The sequence below is a fragment of the Hyperolius riggenbachi genome, chromosome 1 (genome assembly GCF_040937935.1).
Source record: "Hyperolius riggenbachi isolate aHypRig1 chromosome 1, aHypRig1.pri, whole genome shotgun sequence".
Classification (NCBI taxonomy): Eukaryota; Metazoa; Chordata; class Amphibia; order Anura; family Hyperoliidae; genus Hyperolius; species Hyperolius riggenbachi.
The window spans coordinates 130,209,119-130,221,908 of NC_090646.1; the positions used below are offsets into that span (position 1 = coordinate 130,209,119).

Below are 12,790 nucleotides of genomic sequence, written 5' to 3' on the forward strand. Positions count from 1 at the left end.
TACCGCCAGCCTAGTTCGGGAAATCACTGCAGTGCTAGAGCAACTGTAAACATTTTTATGAATGAGCACACTGAAGTCTAAACTACCAAATGCGGTGTTTTCCCGCACTGATTTTATTTAACGAACACCCCTTTATGAAGGCCTCTTTTCCACGAACTGTTGAGCTGTGTGCTCAGCAAGCAGTTACCAGGCAGAAGTAAGCAGTTATCATGCAGCAACAACCTGTTACCAGGCAACAGTGAGCAGTTGAGAGAGTTTGAGAGGCATTTCACTGCCTATCAACAGTTCGTGGAAAAGAGGCCTTAGTTTGCATACAAAAGTTGTTTTATCCTGCTGCTTCAACTCTCATTGGCCCTCCCTATGTGTAAACTGACACGCCTTAGAATGATTGCTAATCATGACAGCCTCTATTTAAGCAATCACCTGGCATCTACTGGTAGCCAATCGTTATGGCTAGCTTCACAGAGGAGGCAATGGATGGGTACATGTATTCAGGGTATAATCCTTACTCCTACAGGTATCTCAACCCTAAAAATAAGGGCATGAGTTGGAGGCAGAAGAACTATATGACCAACTATCATGCTGACACTGGGGAATACTTTGATAATTATCAAAGAGCCCAGTTAAAAGCTATTTTATCTCAGGTGAACCCCAACCTCACTCCAAGGCTGAGGAAGGCAAACACCAGAGATGTGGGGATTCAGGTGAACCCCAGGCAAGATGCTTCTGTTCAATGTTCCTTAGGTCCAAGAACTCTAGTGAGGAGGAGGAATGCAGCTTTTAGGAAGCCTCAGCAAAGTCCTGCAGACCAAGGAAGTCCTGCTTCTCCCACTAAGACTGTTCGCTTCCCCAGAACCATTGCTGTGTATTCACCTGTGGTTGCTGGGAGGCTCTCTACTTTTCAGGAGGCAGCTGAAGAGTCCTCTGAAAAGAAGGCAGAAGCTGGAGGTGACACACTAGAGGCTACTGAGAAGGAAAACCAAGAGGTCACTAAAGTGGATGGTGACAACAAAGAGGAACCTACAGAGAGCAAGACTGAGAACCAAGTGACTACTGCATCTCCTGGGCAGACAAGACTGCGATTCCAGGCAAGTTATCTGTCTCCAGTCTAATCTCTAGAGCGTAAATTATACTATACTTTGTTTCTATAGGTCACTTTTTTTGTATAGCTGTTTGGCCTGTAACTATGACGTCTGCTTGTGTAAAAGCAGAGTAGTTCATGCTAAGCTTTTTCTTTTGGGAGTTGGGCTTTGAAGTTCTGTTGCACCTGCCATGAAAAACATGGTTGCTACTAGGGATGTTCACACTGATGCAAATTGTTCTGAGTTGATGCAAATATATGCAGCTTGAATATGGACTAATCAATTTAAACCTGTTTTAAATTGATCTGTTTCCAAACTGCATGCATCTGCATAAAAATGTACATAATTTTGGAAAAAAATTGCATCTCATTGATCATCCCTAGTTGCTATCTAGAGGTGAACTAGGGCCCTCTTCCACAGGTGGCTGAACTGCGCACTGAGCAAGTAGCTGTGAGTTTGATAGTTTTTTTTTTTTTTTTTGTTTTGTTTTTCACTGCCTAGTAACTCCAGTGCTCACGGAAAAGGGCCCTAAAATTTCCATGAAGTTTTAGCTGTCCAGGATCCAGAACGGCTATGGCTGGATCAGAGCTTTGCACAGGCCTAATCAGATTTGGAAAGCTAATAAATGGTTATCGCTGACTTTTAGAATCTGGTTAAGGGCTCTTTTCCACTATTAAATGTGATCGCAATTGCGTGTCAATTTCCACCATGAGATTGAGCTACTAGACCATTATAGTACAGCTCAATCGCATCCAAAACGTGGCAGGACGACTATTGCTCTTGGACCAAAATCTGATCGCACTAATGGAAATTGCTGCTGCAGTTTCCATTATTTTAAAGGGACACTTAAAGCGGATCCGAGATGAAAAACTATAACAAGTAACTTGTCTATATGTTACCTAAAGGTCACACAGCAAATCTAGCTGCAAACGGCTTTAATAGAATGACTGACTGATTCCTGTGATACGACAGCAGCCATGTTTGTAAACATTACACAGAGGCAGGTTTATCTGCATCTTGAGCAAAAAAAAAACGAATTCCGCTCTGCCTCTGAAATCTCTGGCTAGTAATAACTCTCCCTCCTCCTGCCCAGACTGAGCTCCCATGAGCCCTTGCAACTGTCTGAAAGTGCCTTGGCTCTCTGAAAACCTGTGGGCATGGCTTGTTTAGTTTATAGGGAATTACAGTATTAAAGTATTTGGCTCCAGGAATGCCCTATAAACAATAGAAAAGGAAGACAATTATGCAATGAGTAAAAGTTCATCTCGGATCCACTTTAAAGAGAACCAGAGATGAAGCAACCTCATGTATTTTACCTTATAAATCAGTGGGAACATGACAGTAAACACCTAATCTGCTCTTTGTTACATTGTTCTCTGTTTAATTTGCCTGTTATCACCTCTAAGATAAGAATCCCGACTAAGCAGTCGGTCTGGCTTTGCTACAGAATAATTATAGCTGAGACTGTGTTCTTTGCTGTCTTCAAGTCCAAGCCTGCCCCCTGCTGGCTTTGCTCAGGAATCATTATAGCTGAGTCATTATAGCAAAGCCAGAATCAATGCTCACTCCGGGATTCTTATCTCAGCTAGATAACAGACACTTTTAGCAGTGAGGATGGAACAGAGAGCATGGTAAGTGTTTTCTCTAATGTTCCCACTGATTTCCATGGTAAAATACATGAGGGTGCTTCGTCTCTGGTTCACTTTAAGTGACCATTTAATGTATCTTGCGATCAGAATCAAATTGCAGGGCAGTGGAAAAAGGCCCTAACCCTGTGCAGGGTTTCTGACCAGCCTGAAATATAGAGCACTTCTGTAGTGCTGCAACTACAAAGGGTCAGCCCCACCCTGACAAACTCTAGCACAATTTTTAAGATATTGGCATCCTCTGTCTGCTACCATGGCAACTCCTGGTAGGAAGTTGGTAGTAATGGCTCTCAGATGCTAATTACAGAGGCCTGTCTTGTGTAATGCCGAAATCATTTCATAGTGAAAGAAAACAACTTATGGAGACTCTCTAGTAAAGACTTCTAGTGAATACTGTAAGGGAAGATGTGGCACTTGTCGCTGTCCTGTCTGGGGAAAGGGAAGCCATTTGCCTGCCATAAAGAGTGGACTCAGTGATGTGACTTGAATTGTCTGTAGGGATGAGTCTAATCTCATAATTACAATTACACAATTGCGTGTACGTTTTTGCAATTGTACATATACATAATTACATATTTGTAATTCAACTGACTTTGGAATCATTGATCATTACACAATTTATGCATAATTTTGTGCCAATTTTGGCGGTGAATAGCAAAAGCTCCATACATGCTATTGCTACTTATGTTAAGGAGAATGGTGGGTAAAAGTCAAAATGTTTCAAAAAGACCTTTTGTTTTTGAGAAAATAGATTTTAAAAATGCAAAGAAAAATGGTTGTTAACCACTTGAGGACCCCCCCCCCCCCTTTAAGGACCAGCGCTGTTTTAGCTGATCTGTGCTGGGTGGGCTGTGCAGCCCCCAGCACAGATCAGGGTGCAGGCAGAGCGACCAGGTTGCCCCCTTTTTTCCCCACTAGGGGGATGATGTGCTGGGGGAAGGGGGGGTCTGATCGCTCCTGCCTGCGTGTTGCGGGGGGGGGGCACCTCAAAGCCCCCCTCCACGGCGAAATTCCCCCCCTCCCTCTCATCCCAGTCCCCCCCCCCCCCCCCCCTGGCAATCTGGGCTGCACAGGACGCTATCCGTCCTGTGCAGCCAGTGACGGGCTGTCCCCTGTCACATGGCGGCGATCCCCGGCCGCTGATTGGCCGGGGATCGCCGATCTGCCTTACGGCGCTGCTGCACAGCAGCGCCGTACAATGTAAACAAAGCGGATTATTTCCGCTTGTGTTTACATTTAGCCTGCGAGCCGCGATCGGCGGCCCGCAGGCTATTCACGGAGCCCCCCGCCGTGAATTGACAGGAAGCAGCCGCTCGCGCGAGCGGCTGCTTCCTGATTAATTAGCCTGCAGCCGGCGTCCTGCAGCTGCCACTTTGCCGACGCGCGGTATGAGTGCGCGGTCAGCAAGTGGTTAAACCCAGAAAAATGACTGTTTAAAAACTATTTTTTGTATTTTTAAAATCTCTTAAATTTTAAGGTCTTTTTGAACCATTTTTTTTGTAACTTATACCCACTATTCTTCACATATGTAGCAATGGCATGTATGGGGGCTTTGCTATTCCCCGCGTGAATTGCGTGTAAATTTATGCATAATTACAATTAGGAACAATTAACTATGAAATTACAGTATTCCCCTGAAATTTCGTATTGCGCTGCATAATTGCATATAGGCATACTTTCTGCTGATCACTAGCCACCTCTTCTGCACAGGGCTAATCAGCTTTGAAGGCTATGGACAGCAGCTTAGTCCATCGGACAGACATTAAAGTAAACCTGAGGTGAGGGGTATATGAAGGCTGCCATATTTATCTCCTTTTTAACTACTTTGGCCTTTTGGATGTGTAATATACATCCAAAAGGCCGCATGTGCGCTCCCGGGCTGCGGTTCGTTAGCCAGGGAATCAATGAATCGGGACATGATACCCGATAATTGATGCCTTTCCCAGGCAGAAAAAGCGACAGCTTTTCTCGGAAGCTTCGCTTTTACAGCCCCCCTACCTCCCTCTAAGCGTACATGTTATGCTTAAGGCCCATACACACGTTGGATTTTCGTGAACGATGGGTCGTTTGAATGTCCCGTTCAGTCGTTCGCCCACCAAATCGGGCGTGTACAGACTGTCCGCGTGATAAGACTGAGTTTGAGCGACCCGCCGAGCAGATCGCTCAAACTCAGTCTTATCACGCGAACGACAGTCTGTACACACGCCCAATTTAGCGGGCGGACGACTGAACGATGGGACGTTCAAACGACCCGTCCGAAAAAATCCGACGTGTGTATGGGCCTTAAGAGTGACTTGATGTAAACTAATCATTGCCATCTTGTGGCCAAATAGTAAAACTACATCTACATTTAAAAAAATACACATTTACATAAATTACTACATCCCACCCTCCCAAAAATACTGAAATGTTTAGTAAAAAAATTACAATAAAGTAAATATTTACCCAAGGGTCTAAACTTTTTTTTTTTAAATATCCATGTAAAGATGAAATATATCTATTATAAGCTTTTTTTTTTTTTAAATAGTGATGGATGCAAAATGGAAAAAAATGCCTTTTTATTTCCAAATTGTCTCCATACATTGTGATAGCAACATAATTTAAAGTGTAATACCGAGGACTATTAGGCAAATGCAATACATGGGTTTTGATTATGGAGGCATGTATTTTAAAACTATAATGCCCGAAAACTGAGAAAATGAATTTTTTCCATTCTTCTTTCTGTTAAAATGCATTTACAGTAAAGTAGCTCTTAGTAAAATGTACCACCCAAAGAAAGCCTAATTGGTGGTGGAAAAAACAAGATCTAGATCAGTTTATTGTGAGAAGTAGTGATAAAGTTATAAGCGAATGGGAGGTGAAAATTGCCTGGATGCATAAAGTGAAACAAGCTTGAGGGCTGAAGTGGTTAAACAATGCTGGTTGCCTGGCAGTCTTGTGAATCTATTTGGCTGAAGTAGTGGCTGAAAAACACCAGAAACATGCAGCTAATCTTATCAGATCAGACCATGTCAAACATCTGATCTGCTGCATGCTTGTTCAGGTCTATGGCTAAAAGTATAAGGCAGAGGATCAGCAAGGCAGCCAGGCAACATGTGGTGCTTAAAAGTACATATGGCAGCCTCCATATTACTCAACATGGGTTCACTTTAATAAAGCTGGTGAATGAGCTTTCCAAACTTTGGAAAAATGCTTCGGAAACCGCTAACCACAAAATAGAATCGTCCACCCAAGCACCAGAAATCGGAAAGACGCCTCATAATAAGCCCACTGCGGACGGACACACGAGCCGAATGCAATGTAAAGGCCTGAATTTGTATGATAGTTGGAATTCAACATCTATCTTGGTGCATTTTGTGTTAACTTGAATGCAGCAGGAGAAATGGCCAAATGCAGAATCTCTCATTGGCTTTTTTCTGTTGGCTGATCATCCATCCAAATGTATGTCCGCTTTCTACACCTAAACTATATTCCCAACGATGTACAGCAGATTCGATCACTGATCGAATCTGCGGTGAAAAAATTGCGCAGAATCTGCTGTGAAATAATTGCGCAAATTGATTTCCGTCAAATCATTCATTCCCGTCAAGCCGTCCGTGAGGAAGATTTTGCTTGATCGCTGGGGGGTCAGGAGTGCGTCGCTAGCTGCATTCAAATGGCCGACGCAATACATTACCTGCTCTGGCCGGCGCGAGTCACCGCTGTCTCTTCTCCGCTGGGTTCCGGATGGCTACTTCCTGTCCCGGCAGGAAGTTTAAACAGTAGCGTGCCCTCTACTGTCTAAACTTTCCTGGACAGAAAGGGAAGCCAGCTGGTTCGGAACCCAGCGGGGACTTGCACCGGCTGGAGCAGGTAATGTATGCGGGGGGGGGGGGGGGGGGGGAGTTGGGGGCAGTGCCAGCACCACCACAGATTGTGTTCAGTTTCATGCTGAAATCTATTCACAATCTGTTTGCAGTAAAGGCAGCCATACGATCCCTCTCTGAGCAGAGAGGGCTCTATCTGTTGGTCAAATCTGATGGCAAATTGACCACTGTATGGCCACCTTAAGACATAAATGTTATCAAATCTGCAGCAGCTCTACACGTGATCTCACTAACCATCTCCAGTCTTGTGGGGGGAGGGGGCCTAAATTGAGATTAGAAAGTAAGAACTCAACATGGGGCAATTCTGAAATTCCATTATTCCAGATGAATTCCAGCTGTCATACAAATTTTCTGGAGACCGCTGCACGGTACTGATGTAAACAAAGGGGATTTCTTTGCCCTTTTGTTTACAAACAGCCTGTTGGCCTCCATCGGCGGCTAGCAGGCTAATCAAGGAGCTCCATGAACTGGCAGGGAGCGATCGTGCATGTGCGTGGCCATTCCCTGGGAGACTGCAGCTCCAGGACTTGAAGCCAATCGACGTTAGGCGGTCCTGGGGCTGCCACCGCAATCACGGCAGTTAGCGTGACGCAGTCGTTGGTTTTTTTTTTTTTTTTTTTGTTTCCCCCCCACCAACTTTTTTTTTTTTTCTGCATGTTTCCTACCTGAATATGCGTGTTTCCCCTTTTTTTTTTTTTTTTTTTTACGCATTGTTCCCACATGTGGAAAATTTAGGGAATATGGAAATTACTGCTGGAAACATAGCGGTAAAAATCCCTTACTGCATATGATTGTGAATAGAGCCCAATATATGTGAAAATTATTTATGGCTCATTTTACTCTGGAAGTAACATACTTAACCACCCTGGCGTTCTGATTAAATCGCCAGGGTGGCTGCGGGAGGGTTTTTTTTAAATAAAAAAAAACTATTTCATGCAGCCAACTGAAAGTTGGCTGCATGAAAGCCCACTAGAGGGCGCTCCGGAGGCGTTCTTCCGATCGCCTCCGGCGGCCAGAAGTAACACGGAAGGCCGCAATAAGCGGCCTTCCGTGTTTCGCTTACCTCGTCGCCATGGCGACGAGCGGAGTGACGTCATGGACGTCAGCCGACGTCCTGACGTCAGCCGCCTCCGATCCAGCCCTTAGCGCTGGCCGGAACTGTTTGTTCCGGCTACGCTGGGCTCGGGCGGCTGGGGGGACCCTCTTTCGCTGCTGCACGCGGCGGATCGCCACGCTGCAGCGGCGATCAGGCAGCACACGCGGCTGGCAAAGTGCCGGCTGCGTGCGCTGCTTTTTATTTCATTAAAATCGGCCCAGCAGGGCCTGAGCGGCAGCCTCTGGCGGTGTTGGACGAGCTGAGCTCGTCCAGACCGCTCAGCTGGTTAATTGCATGTTTACTAGTATTTTTTACATTTTACAATTTTTCATGCTAGTGGTCCTGTAATGCAGATTGCATGTTGTGGGGAACTGGGCCGGTGAGCAGAAAGTGACAGCATCTGAAAGTGGTGAAAAGCTGATAGTATATTTGCATACAGACTCTCAGCAGGCATGCTGGAGCTAGTAGGCAGGATAGATCTGTGCCACATTTGAATTGTGAAATTGAATGGGTTTTTTTGCTTCAGAGGCTTAACACACTAAATGGATGAACTGTTTAATTGCAGTTTCTGGAACAGAAATATGGCTACTACCACTGCAAGGACTGCAACATCCGATGGGAAAGTGCCTATGTCTGGTGTGTTCAGGGCACAAACAAGGTAAGTGCAATTTGCCAGTAACCTGGGTTGTCTGGTGTCTGTTTCTGGCTCACTCACTCTGTACTTCTTCCTCCTGGCAGGTGTACTTCAAACAATTTTGTAGAACCTGTCAGAAATCCTTTAATCCGTACAGAGTGGAGGATATAATGTGTCAAGTGAGTATCGTCAGAATGTAACTAGTGTTGCCAGTCCAGCTATTGGTTAGTATTTATATAGTGTTAACCTCTTCTGCAGCGCTGTACAGAGTAGATCAACTGTCCCTCAGAGGGGCTCACAATCTAATTCCTACTATAATCACGTCTATGTATAGAATCCTGGTCTAGGGTCCATTTTAGTAGGAAGCCAATTAACTTATCTGTAGTTTTGGAATGTGGGAGGAAACCAGAGGAAATGCAGACATGGGGAGAACATACAAACTCCATGCAGATTGTGCCCTGGCTGGGAACCAGGGACCAAGTGCTGAAAGGAGTGTGGTAATTGCTACACCACCATGCTGCTATCATGCAGTGCCTCATGGGTAACGAGTATTTTAACATTGCATATCCCATCTGCATTATATTAAATGCTTCCATAGTCTGACTTGGTACAATGAATGTTAAAGGACATCATGTGACGTATGTCAGTCCCGATCCTCTGCATAGCAGAAGATATGCAGAGCTGTGCAGGGAGACTGGAGTGATCGCTGGAAGGAGGCTTGGTATGTATCTAGCGGCTGGATCTGGGTGGGGGCCACTACACCTAGCTAACTTGTACTGTGGGGCTCCTGCAGCTAGGTAAACCTTCTGAGCAGTAGTGCTGCTCTTATACCCCTTTTTAAAATCCAGATCTGATTTGGATCCACATACCCCGCTATCTGGGGGCGGATATCAGTTAAAACCTTTCCGATCCGGATCGGATATCCGACCTCAGTATCCAGCGGATTCGGATATCCGGATAGAAAACCGGAAGTGGCCTTTAAATTGCTTCAAAAACGTTTTAGGGTATGAGGCATGTAGCATCATTATTTTGTAAAGGGGAACACTAATTGATGAGTTGGACTTAAAATCTCCCCAAAGGGGCACTACAGCGGAAAACTGTAAAATGTAACAAATGTGGAAAAAAATGTACTTGTATGTTTGCAGAGTAGGAGAAAAGTAATTTATGGCTCATTTTACTCTGGAAAAAATGTACTTATTTGTATGTTTGCACATATTTTAAATGTTAGTTTTTTTTTCTTTGCTGTAATGCCCCTTTAACATTAGGCCTAGGTTCCAGACAGCGGTTATGCAGCCCATATTGTGTCCAAAGTCCAACCGCACAACTGGTACAGTTTTCAGCCAAATCTCCTCCAAAAAATTACACAGCAATTGTGTTTTGGGTTAAATATAGGTGGTATCAGTGGCCTGTGGGAGCTGCACAGGCAGCAGGAGCAAAGCAATGCAGCAGGTGTATTGTGTGCCAGGAGCATGCCGGACGTGGCGCGTGACATGTGCCGAGTGATAGTCAGACAGCAGAGAAGACACTAGTGCACACTGGCACTGCGTTCTGTAGAAAGCTAACACAGTAGTACTACTCTTACTAGCAATGACTGCAGTACTACAGTACTAACTACACAATAACAGAGTAATCCTATCGCCTAATACCTAACCTATACCTAAGGCTAATAGCTGGGCAGCAGCTGGCCTGGTCTGGATCTGTGCACAGCACACAGACATAGCAGTTGCCTGCAGCACACACTCTTGACTGTCACACAAATGACATCAAGCTAATTAATGATTTAACAATAGTGTAGTGATAGTGAAGGGGTTAATCACTGAACAGCTTTAGGTTTATAACTCTGTATAGCCCTTGCTAGGCCACCAGCACTGGAGCAGGTCTCTCTGTGAGCATTCAGTAAGCTAAGACGATATGTCTCATCATGGCAGCACTCCTTATTATACAGGGGGGCTGGCCAGTGTTCTTTTCTGTGATTGGGTGCCAGGGTTTAGGCTGGGAGCCCTCTGGCTCAATGAGGTCAGGTGGGGCTGGCCAGGGTTCCCCTCTGATTGGTTGCTAGGGCTTCTGCTGGGAGCCCTCTGATTCCACGACGTCATCTCCTTAGTTGCAGTATTTCAGATCCGGATAGCCCCAATATCCGCGTTGTGCCCCAATATTCGCAGATAGCTAGCCAGATTTAAAAAAAAAATCCGAATCGGATAGCGTAAAGTTCGGATATCCGGAATCCTGATGAGCAGCACTGCTGAGCGGCATGCCTGACTGTCAGGCATACTGCTTTCTGAAAAAATTTTGCGCAGGTGGTTAACAAAATAAAAATACTGCTTTGGCCTCACCCCCTTGAGTTCTCAGCAGCTGTGGAAATGTTTCACTGCCCTCACTGCCCTGACTTCCAACCTGAGAAAGGTATAGATAGTGAAACTTGTGAGTAACCAGCGCCACATGGTTGTGACGTTTAATACAATAACATGTGGGTTTAAAGCTACTTTAAAAAAAAGATCACTTACCTGAGGCTTCTACCAGCCCCCTGCAGCCATCCTGTGCCCTCGCAGTCACTCATGGCTCCTCTGGTCCCCTGCTGTCAGCTAGCTTCGTTTTTCGCCACGCATACCTTGGCACGCATTCCCGCTAGTGCAGGAAGCTACCGTGGAGATGAACATACATTTTTATGCCTAAAAATGTATGTTAATCTCCGCGATGGCTTCCTGCACCAGCGGGAAAGCATGCAAAGGTATGTGTGGCGGCCTGCCGACTCAGCATTGGCAAAAATGAAACCAACTGGTGGCGGGTGACCAGAGCAGCACTGAGTGACTGAGAGCACAGGATGGCGGCAGGGGCTGATAGATGCCCTAGGTAAGTGGGAACTTTTTTTTTTTTGTGTGGGGTGTTAAGGTTCCCTTTAAGATCTGTGTGCTGATGAAGTTGGAAGGGTCCCGACTAATCGTGATCTATTTACAGAGCTGTAAACAAACAAGATGTGTCTGTCCTGTGAAGCAGCGTCATGTTGACCCCAAGAGGCCCCATCGCCAAGACTTGTGTGGGAGATGCAAGGGCAAGAGGCTTTCCTGTGATAGCACTTTCAGTTTCAAGTATATCATTTAACCATTTGGTTATGAACATTCCTAACATCATGTATCTTTTATTTTGCCAGCATATTTTGGTTTTCCCCTGTGTAGTTTATTGGTGTATTACAGTAACACTGTTGAAGCACTTCTCTCAGTATAATGAATAAAACATCTGAGTTATGATCTGGTCTAGTGGACTCTTGTGTGCTAACTCTGGTTACAGAAGTCTTAGGTCCTTGAAAGTGTTGGTTGTAGCAGATAACTCAAATATATGAATAGAAGAGGGACTCTTGCATTAAAGTGGACCCAAATTAAAAATACAAGATTTCAGAAATTAAAATCTATTTTCTAATAGCAGCCTTTTTTAGCTGCATGACAAATATAAAATATTTTACATTTTAGTGGAGAAACCCCTCCCTTCCTTTCATATTGCCAGGACAGAATCCGGCAAACTGTTAGAGTAGATGGTGTCCAGCAAAGGAGGAATTGCTAATGGCTGCCACCTGTATAACTCAAATTATAAAAAGAGAAGGGTGAAAAGCATGCACTGAAATGCTCATAGGCTTGAATGAGTGTTTATTTATCTTTGTATGTTTCAGAATAGTGCAACTAAGTATTTTGAATTAAAATAAAATGTTTGATTTGGGTCCGCTTTAAGTGACTTTCTGCAATTTGGAGATATTCTCAATCCTAAACTGGGTAGCAAAAGCTTTTCTGCAAATTTAAATATCACTTCATGTAGATCACTTTGTTGCTGCAATGAAGTGATCTGCAAATTTTTAAATCTAATTTCACGTAGAACAGCTTTTGCTACCCAGTTTAGGATTGTGAATAAATGACCAGCTAAGGGCTGGAATTCCGGAAAGGCCATGGCCTTCGGCCGTAAAAGCAGAAGGGCGGCAGGACTTGGAGAGATAAGAGGTTGTGTCAAAATAAACACTCTCCTGGTCTACAGCTGCTTTGCTCTGCACACTGTCCTACTCATACAGAGGAATTTGGGCTGCAGCCATACAAGCTGGAGTGATTAGTGCCAGGGGTAGTACAGTAGAGAGCAGAACTGCACAAAGTTCAGGGAGTTAATGCACACCTTCATGGGTAGCAAATATCGGCTCTATTTCCCTCTCCTGGTCAGTCGCTGTTAATGACCTGAGCCTTGCATTTCTCCTCTAGCCCTTTATAAATGTATGGCGGGCTCCCCCTCCCTCTCTCCCCTCCAGAGCGAAATATTTGTGGCAGTGGGCATCAGCGGGTGGGACTTTCCTCCCTTGTTCTCGCACCAGAGGGAGCTATGCATTGCCACTGGTCTCGTCTAGACCAGAGCAGCGGCATGCAGAACTTCGCTGGCACTTGAAACGAGGAGGCAAGTCCCCGCCTGCTGCCAGCCGCCACAAATGTTTCGTTCTG

At 45.0% G+C, this 12,790-nt stretch overlaps 1 protein-coding gene across 1 annotated transcript; it reads left to right on the forward strand.

Moving 5' to 3' along the window:
* The first annotated feature begins 449 nt into the window (after positions 1–449).
* Positions 450–11,491, forward strand: ZAR1 (zygote arrest 1). Its single transcript, XM_068268326.1, has 4 exons — positions 450–1,088; positions 8,256–8,348; positions 8,429–8,503; positions 11,280–11,491. The coding sequence occupies exons 1-4, from the start codon at positions 450–452 to the stop codon at positions 11,421–11,423; spliced, it is 951 nt and encodes a 316-aa protein (XP_068124427.1). The 3' UTR covers positions 11,424–11,491.
* Positions 11,492–12,790: the final 1,299 nt, after the last annotated feature.